This window comes from Osmerus eperlanus, chromosome 9, assembly GCF_963692335.1.
Source record: "Osmerus eperlanus chromosome 9, fOsmEpe2.1, whole genome shotgun sequence".
Taxonomy (NCBI): domain Eukaryota; kingdom Metazoa; phylum Chordata; class Actinopteri; order Osmeriformes; family Osmeridae; genus Osmerus; species Osmerus eperlanus.
In genome coordinates, this window is record NC_085026.1 from 3,354,262 (window position 1) to 3,375,824 (window position 21,563).

The window sequence follows — 21,563 nt, forward strand, 5'->3', positions numbered from 1 at the left end:
GGGGTGTGTCGCGATGAAGATGACGACCGGCTGCATGGAGGGGGCGCTATCTGCGTTGGAAGACGGACTGCAGAACGTGCAGCGGAGCGGTACTCAAGAGGCAAACTGCCGAAAGACGAAAAAGGGATTGGAGAATGCGGGCATCGATCCCGCTACTTCTCGCATGCTAAGCGAGCGCTCTACCATGTACAGAGTGTCTCGGGCCCGTTAGCTCAGTTGGTCAGAGCGTGGTGCTAATAACGCCAAGGTCGTGGGTTCGATCCCCATACGGGCCAACCAGCCCTTCTTTGGAGATCTTTTCCATCGCTTTATCTAGTCTGTGGCAAGGCTTTGAAATGCTACTGACTGGGTTTGAAGCGTCTGCCCAAATAGCTCAGTTGGGAGAGAGTCAGACTGAGGATCTCAGGGTCCCTGGTTTGAGCCTCGGTTTTGGTAAACCCGTGGCGTTTGCAAAATACAGTCTACTCAAGGAAGTGGTCAACGGGTCATTTTCAAAAAGCTCACGCCAAAACACTGCAGACCACTGACTGGTCAGAGAGGATTGCGACACTGGACGTACTGCACAAACCTGTCTTATTGAAATAGCCGAGCTACTGAACAAACAAGCCACCAGCACAGCAGCGCCGTGGACCGGTAGGCCGTGGCTTTCCTCCACGGGGCTATTGGATGAAATGCTTGGCAGAACAGTTAAAATTGCTCAGCATGACTAAGAATATACAATTATTATATTAAACGTGCATATTTTATCCAAATCCAATTATTACTATTCTGGCTGACAGTGTATGGACAGCTGCCCCATATTTCCATGTTTCCAATTGACATAGTATGCCTCCACAGATCTAGAGGGGGCTTGGACAGTGGCAGACAGTGGCTGTTTGAAGGGCAGGGGCAGAAAAATTTAAAGGGCTGCTACTGCACAACATGGGCTCTCACCAGTGTAACAATGGGAATTGGACGACACCCCAAGTGTCGTCACAGCCTCACTTTGGGAAAGCATGTCCTAGTGGGCACATTGTAGGGAAGACTGTTGGGCACAGTATCTAATTGTCTTCTTTGGAAAGGGCACCATTTGGGACACTGTCATGTAGGGGTAGCATAAAGGGCACTTCATAACAGCACCCTTTTCCATTGGAAGTAAGGCCACGGGAACAATCAAATATAGACCAGTAAGGTCATCTTATGGGGTACTGCATCACATTTTCTCTACTATAAAGGAACTCATTAAGACATATTTTGACATTTATAGAGGGCACACTATCATTTATTGCGTTAAGGGGCACCCTGGGCACTCAAGCATATTTCACAATGTGAATGGCAGACAGTAGGGCACTTGGTCTCATTTTTGCCACTCAAAGAGTCAATTTAACACCAATTCCGATTAGGACCAAATACACTCAGGAAAAGTGTTAAATTGAACTCTTTTAGTGTTAGTTTGACACTGCAAATTTTACTGTGTAGAGAGCATTTTAGAAACGCTTTTTAAACCATGGGAGTCTTCCAGTGGGCCTGGATACACCCATGAGGACAGTATATTGCACCTATAATATTGGGGAAGCCAGAAGGAGAGGTAATATAGAGGCTTGTCAACATATAGGCTACTATAAACAATGAAAATACTTTATACAATTGAATAAAAAGTCTCCTTGATTCTTTGTGTTTCAAGATGACCTGAAAAACTGATGATAATATTCAGGTACTGCTTTGGAGCAAGGTATACCCTTCATATTTCCTGGCATAGTTGCCCGTTCCAGAATGTCCCACATGCAAAGACACACAGAGATGCAGACAGACTGAACAGTGTCAAGGCTTGGCTACAGTGAGTTTGCTTCCTTGTATGTGATTCCAGTAGACTACATAGTCTAGGCCTACCTACATAGACTGCAGTCTACTACCCTCCTTTCCACTATTATAGTCTACTACTCTCCTTTCTATTACTTTCTACAAAGGATGGTAGGCTGCTCTTGTGTTCATTGCCATCCTTAAGAGTTGCTAAAGTGTTATATATATTTATGTATGTATTTTTTTAAGAATGACAATTAAATCTATCTAGATAAACTATGCTGTGCCTGCTGAACCTATACTTCTTCCACAGATACTGGTCAGGGAAGCATTACTTCTGTCTCTGAAGACCCTTGGGGCTGGTGGGATAAACACTCTTTGTATAATCTGAGCACCATCATCCACCACAGGGTTGTCAAAGAATGGATACGCCAATTGATTGTAACTTGTCTAGACGCTCTGCTTAGTTTCTAAGGCCTTATGTCAATAACCGATGGCTTTTGAAAACAGTTAAAGTGACATTTTTTCTTAACTTGTTTATTTAAATTAATATATTTTATGGAGATGAAGTAAACACGTAAATCATTCATGTCTGCACAAGTCTGAATTTACGTTTCCGAACACGGACTAAGTGCTTTGCGCGCAGGAATTTTCTTGACGGAACTGTCTTTTGAACATCACCATGTGTGCTGCCATGCTGTCAGAGAATTGTGTAGTCACCCACATTCCCAGTCTTGGCCCATACAATACCCAGAAGCACCTGGTGTTCTTGGACCGCCTGCACTCCGATCTTATCCCTCTACATAAGAGGGGTTTGGTAGGGCCTCACTTGCTTACATTTGTCATTGTGTGGGACAATGTAAGCTTCCACCGTGGCCCACTCATCAGGTTTCACTGCCCATCCAAGAATGCTGATGGTGCTCTTATCACCTTACTCCCCATTCCTCAATACTATCGAGAAGTTTTTTTCTGCATGTAGGTGGAGGGTCTATGAGCATCGGGCTCAAAACCAGAGGTCCCTGCTCCAGGCAATGGATGCTGCTTGTGATGATGTCACAGCAGATCAGTGTAGGGGATGGTTGCAGCATGCACAACGATTCTTCCCCTGTTGCATCGCAACAGGGGAACATCAGGTTGAACTTCATGTTGATGAAATCTGTGGCCAGACAGACAGGAGCGCGAGGATGAGCAGGAGTGAGGACGACAACTAGTGAAACTGCAGCTTTGCTTTACTTTCTTACTGTATGTGTTGTTAGTGTAGGTTATACATAATGTTAGTTTTGATGTGCTTATTGTATGACAGTATATTGTGCTGTACACGTTTCCTGTTACAGTAACCACGATGTATGGCAATTACAGTAACAATTTCCATAACATTGTGAGTGCAATATGTGATGTGAAACCTTGTACGCTACTCTTGAATTACTGTAATTTTTTTTCTGTTTGATACACATTTACATTTTATATTTATTCATTTAGCAGACGCTTTTATCCAAAGCGAATTCCAAGAGAGAGCTTTACAAAAGTGCATAGGTCAATGATCATAACAACGAGGTAGCCCCAAAAACATTGTGGGTAGCCACAATGTAAACATAAGAGCATGTAGTTACTAAACAAGTTACAATTAAATGTAAGCAACATGAACCTCACAAGTGCAAGAGTGTACCTGTAGGAAAGCAAGCAACAATACGTAATATAATTCACAGCGAGTACAACAAGTTACAGTAAATCAGTTACAACTAACCAACAAGAGCAACAAGTCCCTCAATAAGTGTCATTGTGTTCCTGGAGGAAACTAACATCAGGTCCAGCAAATCAATCCTAAGTACCGTTGTACTCCCGGAACAAGTGCGTCTTTAGCCTTTTCTTGAAGGTGGAGGTGGGGAGGTGACTCCACCATTGGGGGGCCAGACAGGAGAAGAGCTTGGGTTGGGAGCGGGCGCTCTTGAGAGGTGGGACCACCAGACGGTTGTCAGAAGAAGACCGTAGGTGGCGGGTGGGGGTGTAAGGCTGGAGGAGGGACTTGATGTAGTCGGGTGCAGTCCCGTTCACCGCTCGGAAGGTCAGTACCAGGGTCTTGAATCTGATACGGGCCATGATGGGAAGTCAGTGGAGAGAGATGAGGAGCGGGGTAACATGGGAGCGTCTGGGTAGATTGAAGACGCATAGTATTCTGGAAAGAAAACATCTACTACAGTAACTGTAGCACAGTGCACGAGGGATATTTCTAAGGTCCACTGCCATACTGACAAAACATCTAAACATTTTGACCTGCAGTGTTTACACAATGCCAAAGGGACTTTTCATTTTGGGGGCACTGACTATTTATATGAGAAAATGATTTGGTTTTGAAGAATGAGTTAACGGTTTTGGATGAGATATGACCTTTTGAAGGTGATCTATGTAGTTGTGCTGAACCATATAGGCTATTTTGCCAAATGCACTTAGAGCTGTGAGAATGTAATTTCTGTTTCAAGAATTGAGCCAAAGCAATGGAGGAAAACTGTAATGAAACGGAACTCTCGCTAAAGTAAGTGAGACTTGGCGAAATAAGTCTAGCTTTTCCTTAATCGACGTTGATGGAACACCCCCCTGGAAGCTTAGGTAAACAAGAACATAGTAAGTATTTATGTTAGTATCTAAACATGTTGTTTATTATATTGAGTGGCTTCTTCAACACTTTAACTTGTGTAATATGCAAGAAAATTAAAAGTAAAAGAAATTGTTTTTCACTCACACACACTCCAACAATGTCAGGGGACCTAGAGAGCCCTTCAACACTCGTGCTGCATTATTCCATTTGGAATGTTGTTTTTATTTCATAATTCGAAACTGCTACACTTTGCCCCTGGTTAACCAGCTTCAAAGAGAACACCTTTTTTTGTCTGGAAAGCAGGCTAGGAGGAAGGTTTGGGGGTTTAGGAAATCTGTACACTTACATGTCCATCTGTTGCGAGCACAGACTCATCCTATCATTACAGAACCCGTGAACAAGATGGCAGCTTGGTTCTTCACACCTATGGAGTCTGCAACCAGACCGCAGCGGCCCCTTGGTCCAAAAGCAGGGCGCAAAGCCTGGTCATGGCAGTGCCCTGACAGCCCGCTGAGCTGTCTACACGGTGCCTCAGAGCACCAGTTGTAAGAGACAAGGCAGCTAATATATATAATAATGGAATTAGATTAAACGAAGAGAAGGTTTTATGAATTTGGAGAATAAAGTATAATGGATTTCATGTAATTTTTATGAGGTTATATGATGTGGTGACACGTACACACACACATTGTGGCAATCAGGAAGCCCACTCGGGCTTTGGACTGTATAATTTCAAGATAGTCACATAATCAGGGACATATTTAACACAAAAAAGGTCTTTCAAACGTAGAATCTTCCTCACTGGTGGGAAAAGTCCAGAGCCAGCTCATCGTGGTCCTGGTGGCTTTTAAGCCTGGCAACAGAAAGTAGGCAGAGTACAGGCACATGTCATCGGGGTGAGGCTCTCACACTTATTGCTCCTTTGATCTTATCCCCTAATCTCTGCCCTGTTTGTCTTTGAATTCTGTGCCTCGCCCTAATTAGCCGATGAGTCACAACTGTGCTCCTTGTGAGCCTGCCGGAAAGCAGGGAACTGTAGTACATCCAATCTATCACCTGACCCAGAGCTCCAGGGTTGCCACAACACATACCACACAAATATGCGCATGCGATCACACATACACACAGATACATTTACAAATAACCTCACAGTCAGTCTACAATGCACTTATATATAAAAAATATATATACATTTTTGAGAAGTTCTACGTTGGTTTCATGTTGTTCTAGAAATTGTTAGAGAAAGATTACGATTTTTTTTGTAATAACAGATTAGGTGAAAAGTAGACAGTTGTGTGGAGAGTGTGTGCCCACTGCTTCTCAATGCTAGATCATATGGGTTGTGGTATTAAGGTGATAGGGGCAATGTATCAGCTTCCACAGGCATTCAACAGCACAGTGTAATCCCCCTAACCATGGCATCCTGACTGGAGCATCCGGGTAACAGGACAGCCAGCCAGGCCTCAGTACATAGGAGCTGCCCCTCCTCTCTGGCTCTCTAATCTTCCTATTGCTATCTTCCTATTGCAGCACTAAAGGATGGAACCTGAGAGCACACACAATTCACATAATTGAGCTGAAGTGTCTCTTATTCACTCTGCCTATCTCTCACTCACTCGCTCACACACACACACACACACACACTCACACACACACACACACACACACACATACAAAAAGCAATACGTGTTGTACATGAGCGGGTGGTAATATTACCCACTTCTCTGCTATCTTACTGTCTTCCTATCAGATTACAGTAATAACATAATAACCCCAAACAGACATAAATCAGATTCTGGCAGGAGGCCGCAGGACAGTAATCCTACAGTAATCCTTCACCTGCAGCATTGTAAATGTGTTTTCTTTTTTCGTAGAGTGCTTACAGTTAATTGGGTGTGCTCAAGCCTTCGGCGAGAGCACAACCTTTGTTCTCTCACATATATATTATTATTATTATTTTTATTTCTTTTTGCCCCCCTAAAACTCAGTCAATATTTGGCCTACATAGACAACGTAGGTGTCAAAAGTTTCGTCTTGGTAGCGATTGAGTTGCTTGTATTGGGATTTACGTTCCGTTGCACGGTTTAAGTAGAAATTACGTTTTTGTGTCGAAAAGTGAAGCTAACGGTGGCTAACTTGCTAACCACAGTCAATGACGCTACTTACGTCACTAACGTCACGAAAACTCGCGTGACTACCTCTAGCAGAATATTAGTTTAGCAGCTCGTTAACTTCTGGGAGATAGCTAGGCTAACTATAGCTTTACTGCAAGGCAGCTGCAGAAACCCCACAAGCAAAGAGGCCAGGTGATAACTATTTACTAATTTTACTTTGTGATATGACACACAATTGTGATGTGTAATGTACAATATAAGCTGATATTATTAAGGAAGTACATCTACTTTCGGAAACAGTAGTCTACTATTTCACTGAAGTATTAGCATCATGACATTAGCCTGTGTTGCCCGGGCAACACATACTACAGTGGTCTATGATGTAGCGTTATCTGTTTTCAATCGTTAAAATAAACATTCCTCACATATACATTTTCGTTGTAGGGTTTATTCTGACATTAGTAAACGATTTGTTGGTGAAATTACCATTACCTGTGGTTTCAAACCAGTGTAGCTCACTGCAACGCTGTAGCTTACGTGAGACACACTACAAAAACATCTAGCTTACACAACTGTAGGAAGTCAAACGGCGACAGAACATGTTCGGCACTCCCCTTGCTTAAATCAAAAGTCTATCTAACTACTAATCTGAACTTCATTGCCACAGCCTAAACGTTGTCAATCTGTTCATGAAAATAATTAATTTCAGCCTAAACCGTACAACGGAACGTTAAATCCAATTCAACCAACGCAATCGCTACCAAGACGAACACAGCAGTAGTCTAGTACTATACCGTAGTAGTACAATTTACCGGGCAGCTTCTCCACACAGGGCTATATCGCATTTTGCGTTGTTACTGACAATGATCGCTACCAGTGAGCTTTTTATGAATGAGCGATTTTCCACTAAATAAATGTCAAGCTTATTTACGTTTTGGGGGGCATATTTTCAGTTAGCAGATGGTACTGTTTGAATCGCGATTCCATCTTCTACTGCCGGGTAACGTCGTAGAATAATCTTCAAAGGGGGTTCTTTATTAATGAATGAATGCAATGAGTAGGCTAAATGCCTGAAAATATCATGAGAAGGGAAAAACTTAAAATGACGTTGAAGTCATAGAGATTAGGTCAGTTTTTACACCGGTCTGCCCAATTTATTCGTTTTGTTTCAACGATGAGGCTGCCTCTTGCAGGGGAAATGAGAAGACATCTATTTCATTCTACACTTCACTCGTATTTTCAGTTGTAAATGAGCAGCAAAAAAAAAATGCTTTTAAATCTATGTCATCTTTATAAATAATAAGTATGCATTTTTATATAAAATATACAGAAATATCAGTTGTAAAAATGTCATTCAAAAACGGACACCTGTGCAACCGACGCAAGCAAGCACACCCTACAATTTCCCCAGAAATTGTACCCTCTCTAGTTCTCTCTGCACCTTGTCACAGTGCTCAGGTAGGGATAATCTGTATCACACCAACACACAAACAAGCACATACACTCACACACAAGCACAAATGCTCACCCGCAAATACACAAAAAAACTCACTTAAACATAAAAACACACTTACACACACTCTTTATGTGTCTCTGTCACATACACAGTCACCCAAATAAGTGAGTTAAAGCCTTAAGCTAAAAGCACCAACTCCCTGTTCTCTTTCCCCTTTTCTTTTAATCTCTGTCAAGTTCGCCTCCCTACACAGCCTTTCGCTCTCTGTCCTTTTTTCAGCCCCATCTTGTTGCCTTATTCCTTAGCCTCCTTCTGTCTGTCCTTCTCCCCCCTCTCTTGATCTTCCCCCCTCTTTCTCTCCTTATCTCTCTTTCTCCTGCTGTAGGTATATTTCCATGGATGATGCTGTCTATTGAGAGTCTGATTGTCTCTGGGAGAGAGAAGAGAGCAGATTACTGCAATGCAGAACAACTATACAACTCCTCTATACCGCAGCATGGTCTATTTATTTGTGTGTTTGTACTTATGTGTTAGAGCAGCGATACATACCCTCTATATGATTGTTTTTATGTTTATGCAGGTGCATGTAAGAGTGTTTATATCTGAGTATTTTTTTATGTTCAATGAAAAGCATTTTGTATAGTTCAGTTACAGTTCCCAGCATAATTTAACATACTGCTTTTAAAGGACACAGTGGTGCTAAACATATAGTAGCAGGGAGAGTGGGGGGGGGGAGAGAGAGCACCATCTAAACCACAGGAACTGTATTTCAAGTCTAAAGACTCTTTCATCATCATCTGGGGGAAATTATTGCTGTTTTCACAGTGACAGGACAGCTCTGAGAAGACAAACACATGAACCATAACGGAACTGTCAAGTACTCACATGAACACTCACACACACGGTATGCATGGACATACACACAGTGACAAGCTCATACTCACATCTGGCACTGCAAAATGTAATCGATGAGATAACAAAAGAGTGAGGGAGATAGAACCAGTAACACAAAAAACAAGAAAAGGGGAAAGATGTTTTAATTGGTCACTTTTACTAAGACCAATATTCAGTTTCACTGCTGGTTTTTGTGTGTAGACTCTAGGGCTGTCCCCGACTAAGATTTTCTTTGGTCAACCAAGACTCGACTAAAACGTCTGAAAATCGACTAATCGAAATAAAAAATAAAATAAAAAAAAGTACAAACATTTTCCCGATCTGACTCAATGGCTGCTGGACATTGCAGATTCAGCCGATTCAGACTATTTATAATAAGACTCGTATCACCAGTCCTGTTGTAACCGAATGCCGATGGTATTTAGTATCTCTTACAATGTACTACAAATTAAAAATATTGTTTGTTTAACAGGCAAATCATCAGAGCGCGCTTATCACTGCCTGAAAACTTGCAGCATGCGAACTTACGTAGAAGCTGAGTGGGGAACGGTGCAACAGAGAAATATTTTGTTGTCTTGGCCGGAGAAGATAATGTCATTCGATTTGGATGTGATTCTTATAATAAGCATATTCATTTTTCAACCCAGGGCGTTAGCATGAGTGAAGTAGGGCTGGGCCAACTTACGTTTTTCAGGTGGTAGGCTACATCATATTCGACATCGAACTATGAAAAATAAACCGTTGTTTATTTTGCATTCAACGTTTTTCGAGTCACCCGGTACTTTGTAAATGTAAATGTACTTTAATGAAATGCTGCCATACCACAGATTTATTTTCCGTTTTAACTAATAACACCGACAAAGTAGGCTATGGCATAGTTTGTAGTTCGGCAGCCAATTGTGCTCGTGCCGTGTGCAAAATACCAAAACAAAACAAAGCGCAGATTAACGAAAGGGAAAACAGTAACACCTTTTCTTTTAAATTATATATTTTTAGAGTTGCTTTATTTGTCTTAAATAATATAATCTACAATTTCTGTAGAACATTTCGTTAATTCAGCAATGATGACACAAGCAGGAATCAGATCTCACACTGCCATACGGCAGCTCGACTAAAAAAATCTTAGTCGACCAAGAGCATATCGACCAGAAAATCGATTAGTCGACTGAGTGGGGACAGCCGTAGTAGACTCAATGAGGGTGATGTGGCATACTCAGACTACATTACCATTGGAATGGGAGATTAACACATACACACTCACAGACAAACTCAGACACACACACACACAGGGTTGAAGACGGAAACTTTCATTGGAATTAAAGGGAAGGAAATTGAATTAATGGGAATTAGTGGGAATAAACTGGATATGTGCTAAATTGCAGGTTAACCTATAACAGGGAACTTAAATGTTGTTGAAACAAACCCATTTTGCAGCATAATGTTGGTTAAAACAACCTGATTAACTGCAAATTCAGTTTAATTTCTCACAATCACACTCACACAACACACCACTTACTTGAGGCCACACCAGCTGCATGCACTGTGCATTCCTCCATCACATGCACAGATCATTTCTGGAATCCTGCACACTACAGCAGGACTATTGATTTGCATTTGAGCCCAAGGATTATATCCAGTCAAGTAAGTGTTGATGATATTACTAGGATAAATATATATATATATTATATCTACGGTATTAAAGTTTAACTAGTAAATAGTTAATAAAATACAAGAACAGAGGTTATAGTTTAATTTAGCATGCTGATTGAGGAGTGTTCCTCTGAGTGATCAAAATTTCAAAGATTCTCCAGATGGATTTTCCACTTCCCATGGAAAGTTTACAGAATTGTACAGAAATGTTTTCGCCCCTTTGCAACCCTACACACACTGCATATCTACACCACAGCAAACACACATCACACTCCTGTCGGCCTGCAAGTATGGAACCCAAACAGTTGACAAATTCACCACACTGCCCGAGGACACCAACCCATGTTCTTTATCTTTACAAATTGACTGTATTGATTTTGTAGCTTAAAAGTTATAAATTTCATACCATTAAAGCTCATCTTTCCGATCAACCCTTGTGTTCTTTGTGTTGAGGAGGCTGGGCGCTCTCTTTTTATCATTACTTCCCTCTACCCTGATCTTTATTACACACTGTGGGGATGTGCTCATCAAGTTAGCACAGAGATAACTTGATGAGCACTGTTAATGGGATGTTGGCGTGTGCATGTCGAAATGTCTGACCGTGTGTACTGCACTATATGTGTGTGTGTGTCTGTGTAATATACAATAAGTTCATGTGTGCATGTTTAAGGGGGTGTTTTACTGCACTCCTCCTGACTTCACAGAAGCCCTCTGTTGTAGTGTAGCACCCTTTATTGTATTCTTGGGGTTGGCGGCAAGAAGGCTAGACCAGATGCTGAATCGTTCTATACATGAATATAACTCTATCCCATACAAGAGAGTTCCAACACACAGAAAACTAAGAATAAATATATTCACAATTTCCTCTATTGTAGGAGATGAAAGCATAAAAAAGGTACCTTCATAAAAGAGAAATTGATAGCTGAATATTTTCCTGTTTCTGAATGATTCATCCTGGGTTCGTTCTGTCCCTTTTTCTCTCTGCTCAAGATTTCTCACTAAATATTTTTTGTAATCAATTGAATAAATGCAGTGCCAGCAATAATCCCAGAAGGCCTTCCATCTTGTCTAGATCGTGTTCTCACTATCCAAAAGTGAGCTCACATACTCCCAGAGCCATGTCCAATCTGATCCTACTGGCTGTTCCTGCATAAGATAGATTGTATGTCCTTGCTTGTGCACTGCCCAGTAAGAAATTGGGACGTAGGCCCATGTGGTGAAAAGTTTAATGAGTAAGATCTTAAAATAATAATAATTAAGATTATTAGAATTAAGATCATTATAATAATAAAAAATGTCCACGTACACAGTCCACCCTTCACTCTCACAATAGTGCAGTTGTAAATTAAATGTCAGGGAATTAGAGAAAGGCCAGCTAGCAGCCAAATTGGTTGGAACCCAGTCATTATCAACATCCTGTCTGTTAGTTGTCAAACCGCTGTGTTTAGATAAATAGATTTGTATTCTTAGAAAAATAAGCATTCACCATGTTGCTGGCTGCTTGTTGCTAAGGCACTTGGCTGTTTTCAGTCAACCTGTTTGTCTGTCTGTCTGTCCCTCTATCTGTCCATGCGTCTGTCTGTCCATTTGTTCCTCTGTCTGTCCACATGTTTGTCGATTTGTTTGTTCGTCCATCCATCTCTCTATGTGTTCCAGTAGACGTTATGTGTCAAAATTGACGCAGCTGTGGCTGATATCCATGTGGAAACTGGGAGCTTGTACAGTATATTTATCCTCCCATGGTCTTGGAGAGTACCAACACCCGGACACATTTCTATGTACAAAATGGATACAAAAGCATTGCTCCAGTTTGAAGTTGCCACTTAAGCAGAGAGAAATGGTAAGATCACACCTAAGTCCTGGCTGAAAACATTGGTGGGAAAACCTGGACCTCAGTTCAGTGCTTTTCCTCTAAAACACATTCACTAGGACTGTGAGTAAAATCCATCCACATTTGTGTGTTGAGGGTGCAAATTCCATACCAACATCTCATTGCACGCATGTAGGATCTTGTTCTCTTGTTTCTACAAAGAGAGATTAAAAGGGGGAGGAGGAAGAAAAGGGTGAAAATGTGAGGAGGAAGGCTAGAACTGATAGGATCGGTCTAGAACCTCCAGGTAGTCAGGCTTGGTTCTGAGTCGGGACCTCAGCTCCCCTGATTCCTCACTCTGGTTCTGACTGCTACTGCTGTTTGGTCCCGCCATTTCCCCAATAACTACCGGTAACTGTCCGGGTCCGGCATCCTGCTTGGGGTCTGGGGGGTGGGGGTACCGCGGGGGAGGGCGGGCGTACCTGTCTGGTAGGTCCCGGAACTCTGGGGCGGACATTCCGAAGAGGCAGTCCACCAATCCCACTTTAGGAGTGGGGCCCTGGCTGTCAATCATGGTGGGGCACAGGATTCCGTTTCCATGGAAACCAGCAAGGGGTAGCATTGCGATGTTGCTGATAGGAGAGGAGGACCGCTCTATTGTCCACTCCCTCTCTTTCTCTGCCATAAAGGGGTATCCTTCCATGCTCTTTCTCTTCTCTGGGCAGTGGAACTTACCCTCACTCCCTATAGATCTGCACAACTGCAGATGACACTGCTGTTTCATTGTCACACCCTCGTCTTCCTCTTTGTAGACGGGGTTACTGCACATGGGCGTGGAGGAAGCCCCGCCAGCACCACCAATGTGGTCTGAGGGGAGGATGGTGTTATAGACGTGGCTGTGCTCAGCTGTTGCAAGGGGTGGGGGCTTCAGCAAGCCATGCTGGTGGTGATGTGTCTGCTCTGTGAATATCCCGCACTCCATCTGGATGCCTGCCAGGTCCACCTCGCCCTGCCTGCGGAACGGCAGCTTGTCCCGCCTCCTAAAGGCATAGGCGATGAGTGCTGCAGCCGCGAAGAACGAAGACACAAGCAGGACCAGTAGGCTGAGCACCAGTACAGACAGGGGAATGGAGCCCTTCCCTGGGGGCAGTAAGGGGCCCAGGCCTGGCCCAGGGAAACCTGCTGACACCCCTCTGTCCAGGTCCACGGAGGGAGGTGATTGGCTCCCCTTGGCCCCATCCAGGTCCCGATACAGATCTTGATCCTCCAGCTCTGGGCAAAGCAGCTCCATAGAGATGGAGCGCAGGTCCATCCCAGTGGTCTCCTCAGGGGAGTGGCACACTACTTCTCCCACAACCACCACAGCGCTCAGGCCCTCCAGCCAACACTTCAGAGATGCCGCCTTGCAGGTGCACTCCCAAGGGTTCTGCTGAAGATCCACCTGCACCACAGACAATTAGATGGAAAACTCCATTACAGATCAGTATGTTCACAATAACACTACTTATGTGGTTATTTCAAAATGACTTTACTTAAGATACTCCAATGCGTACGATATTAGAGAGTGTGCAGGACAAAAAAAAGGACAAACAACATTTAATTACTACTGAACAACTTTTAACACAAGTATGATTTCAAGAATATGTAATCAAATATAATTTCTAGACTATTACATTGTTATTACTAAAGTGTAAGCCCACCAATATCATAGTGTATCAGACTGATTGACAAGACTGTAGGTCCTCCTCCAGATTTCCCAACAACCACATCCCACACATACCTGCACCAGTCCGGTGAGGTGCTCCAGCACGCCCTCTACAGGCAGGGTGAGGAAGTGGTTGTTGCGGAGGTTCAGGCGGGAGAGGGAGATGCCAGAGAACACACCCACTGGGAGGGTTCTTAGCAGGTTGGCATTGAGAAAAAGGAGCTGGAGGGACGGCATGGTGTTGAAAGACCCTGCCTCCACTTCACCGATCTCATTGTACTCAAAGTAGAGGTACCTGTGAAAACAGAAGGGGATGGGTAATCAGTCTAATTAACAGAAATAGAAAGAGACTTAGATTTAGAATAGTTTCCACTAGCACTAAAATGCAGGGGCTGAATGAATAAATAAATAATAAAAGGTGAACAAAATCACTATGCAATGCAACTGTTGTAATTTATTTATGTTACTTGTGGTTTCTTTAAATGTTTCACTTTGTCATTACTGGGCTCATCTGGAAAATAGATTAAGGTCTCAGTGTGACTACCCAGAATGAATAAAGGTTCAATTAAATAAATAGCACTGTCTAGAATCCCTCATTCCAGGAGCTAAGTCATGCCAGTTTTCCAGTACCTGAGGTTTTGCAGCCCCAGGAACATGTCCGGTCCTAGCCTCACCAGATTGTTCCCATTCAGGTAAAGGCTCCTAAGACTGGCCAAGCTGGAAAAGGCCCCCTCCTGGAGGTAAGATATCCTGTTGTTACCCAGGTGTAGCAGGTCCAGGCTAGAGAAGTTCCAAAAGTCTGACCTGTAGATCCTCTGGATAAGGTTGCCGCTCAGGTACAGCTTGCGTCCGTTGAGAGGACGGGGCGTGAGCTGGGATACGTTGAGGAAGCCATTCTCCTTGCAGTTGACTGTAAGGCCCAGGTCTGTGATATGCAGGTTGCAGGTGCAGCCCAGAGGACAGATGATGGGGATGGGCGGCCGCGTCTGGTAGCCTGCCACGGGTGGAGGCTGGTTGGGCCTGCGAGTGGGTGGTGTCCTGGAGGGCCTGGGACGCTTGGTGGGCCTGGAGGACCTATCCCTCTCCTTGCGCTCAGTCGAGGAAGAGGAGGAGGTGTGCGTGCTCTGGTGAGGCCCATGAACCATGGAGGAATGTTTTGTGGGCCTAGCTTGATCAGGGTAGGGGCTTGACACTTTGGGTTTGAGGGGCGTTTGCGGGGGCTGTGGCACTTCAATGCTGTTCCCTTCACTCTGTATTTCCTTGTCAGGGAGGTCGGCACACAGCTCCTTGCGTGGTGTCTCCCTAAGGTCCTTGCCATGTAGTTGGAAAGGGTACTCGCAGGTGACCTCCCCCACCACGGCCGTGTATGGAATCTGGTCCAGCCACTGCTGCAGGGGAACTGACTCACAGCCACAGTTCCAAGGGTTCTCCTCCAGCTGCAGCTCCATCAGGGAGCGGCCCACATACTCCAAGGTTCCACCATAAGACAGGCTCTTCAGACGGTTCCCCCGTAGGTCCAAGTGGGTCAGGGAAACCGACCTGGAGTCGGCGGAAAAAGAGTCAACATAACTGGTTTAACATATTACATCAAAAATGACAGGGAACTGAAGAATGATCATTTTTATTCAGAGGGGTAATAAAGAGGGAAAATAAAAACTGAGGGGACAACATTAGTCTTTTTATGGAGCCCAAATGGCCTGGGTAACACACCTTTATGTGTTGTCTATGTTTAGGCTAGAGTCTCTTTCTTGACCTTTTGGTTTAATGTATTGCTTGCTGCCAAATATTTTGTCATAAAGTTCTCCGAAATGCATGACTTTGTGTGTCTAGGTACAACTCTGCAGCTGTCATGGGGTAGGTGTCAAACTATAGATTTAGGATAGCAATGACTATTTGAACAGGTATGATGTCAGAGCAATAGACAGGTACCTGAACAGGTGAGGTGGCAGAGCAGGTATGAGGTTGTCGTTGAGGATTAGAACTCGCAGTTTGTGAAGAAACCGTAGTGCCCCGCTATCTATGCGTTTGATGACGTTGTAGTCCGCCTGCAAAAAGAGAGTGACCGTGATCAGGGTCTAGTTCAGTCACTAAAGCCACACACTGGTACTAAGCGTACCAGTGAAAGTGTCCTACACTATACAAAAAAAACATTATAAAAAAACAGGAACAATCTGGCAGCTGGGACGCCCAGAGATTAAACCCATTAAATTACAGTAAAAAAAATCAATAACATTAATTCAACGTAAAATAATTGTAATTTTCCTGTACCAAATTTACAAGATATATTTGTAATAGTACATTACAGGCTGTTCTTTGCCGGTAAATATGACTTTTATTAATTGAATTGAATTCTCTGTAAACAAACAGCATTTTCAATAAATAAAAATATTCATAATGCCACAACAAAATATAACGATTTAACATGTTCATTCAAAACAAGTTGTGTGCACGACATACAGCATCCAGATGCTGTAATCAGTACCCAGATACTACACATATTACCGGCACTTCAGATTACAAATGCAGCGCTGGCTAGCTGTACGAATTTGAGAGGAATATTGCTCGCCACACGCTAAAGTCATTAGACAGGTTAGATCGCCATCTAACTGGACAACATTCACACTCAGGATGAACACTTAATGTATCCAAACTACAGACCATCACATTACATATATCAAAACAGAACAAACACAACAAGAAAACTCCAAACAATGCTTATCTAACTAAGCTTAAACCTTTAACTCAGTAGGTTTTCAGCTTGCCGCGGGGCATCTGGGTAACAGGAGCGTTGGACGCTACACAACTATCTAATCAACTTTCCTTCGTCCTACTCTGGAGTCTTTACATTTATTCATTTAGCATATAGTTAGCATTAGTTAGTTGTCCGTGGGATGAAAGTAAATATCTGCAAAATAACTATTAAAATAGCTAATTTTGATAAAGTTAAATTATGTGTTTTAACAGAACATTTTGGTGAAAATGTTAATAATATTTGTAAAAAAAAAACAGACATTTTAGTGTATTTTTAAGTAACAACATTTGGCTGTAATTATTATGTAAAATTATAAATTTACAGTTTGCCATTGTCTTTATATCTGTATTTTCTGTAATTCAGAAATACAGAAAAAAACACGTATAATTTACAGAAAAAGTGCGGTAATTTCATCTTTTTTTTTTACAGTGTACATATTATTTTTTTACACATAAGAACTTAAAGATCAGGGCTAGTGTATTTCACATTCCATTAGTTAATCTAGAGAACAGATAAACCACAGGGTGACAGCTGATTGCCAGCACCCCAGTGGTTTTTGATTATTGCAACCAGAGTAATTGTATATCATCATCATCATCATGTCTCATTAAACTAGACGCACCTGCAGGTATTCCAGCGCCTCGAGGCCTATAAAGGTATCGTTGCGGAACACCTCCAGCTTGTTCTCATGCAGGTAGAGCCTCCTTAGGGTGGCCAGGCCGTGGAAAGCGCCCACTTTGATGTCCTGCAGTGCATTGTTGCCCAAGTTTATGGACACGGCATTGCTAAGATGCTGGAAGCCATTGCTGTAAAGCCGCCTCAGGGAGTTTCGTTGCAGGTTGAGCTTGAACGGGCGGAGCCAAGACTGGAACACCTGTGTGATTGATAGATTGTTTGCGCTATGAAAATCAAGCCATAGGATCATGAACATGGACTTACATGACACAGTTGGTACAACCATTGAAGTCTAAGGGCACAGTGAAAAAACGTACATCAGCTCATCTTTAGTCACGTACCTGGCTGACATTGGAGAAGCCGCGCCCATCACAGTGCACGTGCAGCACACCCTCTTTGACCTCGCATGTGCATGGCTCAAAGCACGGCTCATCCCCCTCCTCCACTGAGACATCCACCAGAGGGGTGTGTGTGAAGGTGGGGGTAGGGATGGGTGTATGTGTGGACCAGGACAGACCTACAAACCCAAGGGCCGCTAGCAGGGTGATCCACTGCATCCTCCTACCTCTGCCTTTTAGCCCAGCCCAGGGCATCAGCCCAGCTGGGAGCCCTCACCGCACTGCACACACACACCATATTTGAATTACAGTAAATTGTAGAAGAGTACAATGGGATATAATTTAAATAAATAACTGGTATGTCATAGACATAATCAAAGCCTGATTGTTAATTGTCCTAAAGGAAGCACTACTGTGAATGGCTCACTGCAGAATAGGGTATACAAATTACAGTACTATCGTAGTGTTTAAGACAGTTTTGTGTGTGACGTGTCTGTGTCATAAACATTCTTATTAAAACTTAAAATTGTTCAGTGGAGCTGAAGTATCACTCTCACATTGTAATGAATGCATTATGAATATGACGTAATGCAAATCAGAGTCATAATGCTAGCCTGTAATTAATTGCACCATTGCCTAAATTGCATTCAGAGCAGAGAATATGTAGAGGAGCACATACTTTACCATCAATCAAAGAGTTTTATCAACAACCTTCACAGCTTGTAATATGGATGATCGTGATAATGATAATGCAGCAGCAGCATCATGCAGGAACCAACATTCACTTCAAAACATAAGAGGCTGATTCTAACCCTCCGCAATGACAGCCAAGAACGATGCTGGTGATACTGATGATAATGCACATGCTGATGAGAGAGCTGCTCTGGCAACAAAGACAGGCATCGTTTCATATTCTCTTACTCTCTCTCTCTCATCAGGTCTAAATTAGATCTAAATTGGACCGAAAAAGGCAGGGGTTGGCACATGTAACTGGGGAGCCATGAAAAAAATGCAATCAGAATCATCATCAAATGGCAATGATCTGAATGAGAGAGACAAAGATGCAGGACTGAAAACATCACAGCCTGAGGGATGTGGAGAAGATATTGGGATTGAGGACAGGTGAACAGATGAGGCTTTGAGTGGAAAAGAGGTATAGAAGAAGGGAGAGTTATGGAGGAAATGAGAGAAATGGTGGGCTCTGGGAAGGCTAGCGGTTCTGAATAGTATGACTGCATAATGTCAGAGAACCGCCAGTCAGTCAAGGCCGGTGCTCAGGAAAAATAGCTGAAATCTGATATTGATTACATGAAAGCCCTCCCTTCTCCATGCACACTTGATACCCTATAGCATGGGACATAGTGTGTGTATGTGTCTGAGAGAGAGAGAGAGAGAGAGAGAGAGAGAGAGAGAGAGAGAGAGAGAGAGAGAGAGAGAGAGAGAGAGAGAGAGAGAGAGAGAGAGAGAGAGAATAAGAATAGAAAGACTAAAACAGTTGGAATTTCTGCCAGGTAGTTGTGTAAATTAAATTTTATCCTTAGATTGAGAAAGGCACCACTATCTAACGATATAATTTAATCTCTACCTGGTCATCAAGTATACTAGCCATGGTCTCGTTTGTCTTTGACTTATCTTTATCAAAAATAACAGTTTTTTACCTACAATCGTTAAGTTGAGACTACATAAACAACTGATAATCAAGATACATTAGTGTTAAACAAGAAATACTGAACCCATCAAGCCTTACAAAAGCAGATTGTAAAAACGTATATCTATCTATCTATCTATCTAAATTATCTAGGCCCTTAAGCAGGTGTGGTTTAGACTTGGCCTCTGTGAAGACTCCGAATCCGACTCGCCATTCTCTGGACCTGCTCACTGACGCAAAAACCATGGAGGTGACCGTCACCGTTTATTCCTCCTCCTATTCATGTCACATAATTTCAGTGTCTATCATCCTCACTGTCCGATCAAGGCACAGTGCCGCTACCGGGACCCCATCTATTTCTAACACAGCCCTTTGCTATTGGGTACAGCCTCAACGATCAAATGGATGGGATGGTTACATCCGTCAAAGGACATTAATTAATAGTCATTACGACACACAATTTTAATGGTTGACAAAAAACAAAGTGACAAATTAGACAACAATTTACACTTATGAACACAGTAGACTGTGTGTGTGTGCGTGCTCGCCCGCGCGCGTGTGTGTGAAATCCTTGAAAGTGTAATGCAATCCCATTGCTAAACCCATTAATTGTCTGTCCTCTCCCCATCGTTCTGAACCATGCACCGACCGTATCAGAGCAGGGATGCGGGCTATACTCACTCATTTCACCGCCAAGGAATTAAAAAACAACCGAGGAAACGCTTTAAAAGCTGTCTGTCGACATGTCGTTCGCATTCATCCGCACTCCTCTTTCTTCCCTCTCTCCTCTCCTGTAGCGGTTGAATCGGATGGGGGAGTAGAGTGACGTGACAAGACTGCAATGTGTTGGAGGTTATAAAAAACGGTAGAGAAAAACGATTGGCTTTAGGATGCAGGTCGCTCCCCTTTCAAGAGCTCAACAGTGCAACCCGCGGAATCTGCAATAATAGACCACTGAACACGCACGTGATGTAGCTACTATCAGCAAATAAAGACCCTTCTAACCTTATCAAATAATCTGGCAGTTCAAAGGAAAAAAGAAATGTGTGAGGTGGAGTCGGGAAAATGCAGTAGCTGTGATCTAGATTCGAACCAATGCGTCTCTCACAATTTCCCAAGGTGGTCTGCAAATGCGAATACCGTAAATAAGCCCTGAACCGCAGGGTGCTCTACGTCTTCCAAAAAAGATAGAAGTCTCCAAGCCTTTACTCATGCGGAGCTTTTTGAAGACGACAAAAAGTGTCGCCCACATTTCTCTTCAGGCTTTGCCTTTCGATCGATGCCGACACTAATTTATAATTTCATTAGTTTATTCATCTTTACCTTTGACCTTAAGCACAGGCGGATTTTGAGAAACTGGTGTGTTTCCATGGCGATCCGTGCCAGTTGGCATCATTGCACGCAGCATCGATGGGGGGGATGTGCGGTGACTTCAGCAAGAACGGCGCCTATGAATTTTTCTGGCTGTCACGTGACCTGTTTTGCCCTATTGACAGCAACAGATGTCAGAATCATTGAAAGGACTGTGGCTCAGTCTGACTGTGGCATAACGGTGAGCCTGTTGTCAGCTGCCATATCAATATTGTCACTATGTAGGCATGACTAGGCTTACCCTGCAAGCCCTAGGGGACTCCATCAAGGAAACAAGTTCATCTGAGCTACCCTCTGTTCCCATCAATTTCCCAACCAATTTATTGGATAAAAAGTCACCTGCATTCCTGAGCCCCAAGTTTTGTTCTCTCTTCAATTTTGCATCAATTCTAGTGTGCATTAATGTTAATCACCAGGTGATGGAGAGGTGCATCTGTCTCTTTTTCTCTCTGTCTGCCACTTCCTCCCTCTCTTTGTCCCTGCGGCAATGGAGAAAAAAGCTTTCCCTTGAGATTGCATTTTATTTGTGGACATTACTGGAACCATTTTGGTTCCAGTAATATCGGATGTAGATGATGGTTATAGATTTCAGCACTCTCAGGTGCATTAGACTGTGATGGCAGCTTCCCCACAAACTACTTGAGGACCATGGCAATGGAAACACAGGGCATACACAACCTACACACACACCCCCACCCCACACACAAACAGGTTTCAGGTTGAATTAACAGGGGTTCAAATCTCACTAATGTAGGTTGGGATTGAAGAGAATGGATCC

General features: G+C 43.1%; 1 protein-coding gene and 1 non-coding gene across 3 annotated transcripts; one reads left to right on the forward strand and one right to left on the reverse strand.

The window, feature by feature from the left end:
• Positions 1-201: 201 nt before the first annotated feature.
• Positions 202-275, forward strand: trnai-aau (transfer RNA isoleucine (anticodon AAU)). The gene has a single exon. It is a non-coding gene; the product is annotated as a tRNA-Ile (tRNA).
• Positions 276-10,039: 9,764 nt separating this feature from the next.
• LOC134027046 (SLIT and NTRK-like protein 3) lies at positions 10,040-20,751 on the reverse strand. Of its 2 annotated transcripts, XM_062470170.1 has the most exons (8): positions 20,096-20,751; positions 18,688-18,717; positions 17,770-18,047; positions 17,376-17,627; positions 15,931-16,046; positions 14,632-15,540; positions 14,077-14,296; positions 10,040-13,737 (listed from the first exon to the last, which is right to left on the reverse strand). In XM_062470170.1, the coding sequence occupies exons 3-8, from the start codon at positions 18,019-18,021 to the stop codon at positions 12,571-12,573; spliced, it is 2,916 nt and encodes a 971-aa protein (XP_062326154.1). In that variant the 5' UTR covers positions 18,022-18,047; positions 18,688-18,717; positions 20,096-20,751; the 3' UTR covers positions 10,040-12,570. The 2 variants fall into 2 exon arrangements, with proteins under 2 accessions (XP_062326154.1, XP_062326153.1); XM_062470169.1 differs by lacking the exon at positions 18,688-18,717.
• Positions 20,752-21,563: the final 812 nt, after the last annotated feature.

What these genes read in the sequence shown, in the direction of transcription:
- LOC134027046 (XM_062470169.1), bottom strand. Translation starts at nt 18,021, where the DNA reads ATGCCCTGGGCTGGGCTAAAAGGCAGAGGTAGGAGGATGCAGTGGATC. An exon ending in GCTTCTCCAATGTCAGCCAG is followed by an intron (nt 17,628 to 17,769) that starts GTACGTGACTAA and finishes TCAATCACACAG; the next exon opens with GTGTTCCAGTCTTGGCTCCG. An exon ending in AGGCGCTGGAATACCTGCAG is followed by an intron (nt 16,047 to 17,375) that starts GTGCGTCTAGTT and finishes CTCTTTTTGCAG; the next exon opens with GCGGACTACAACGTCATCAA.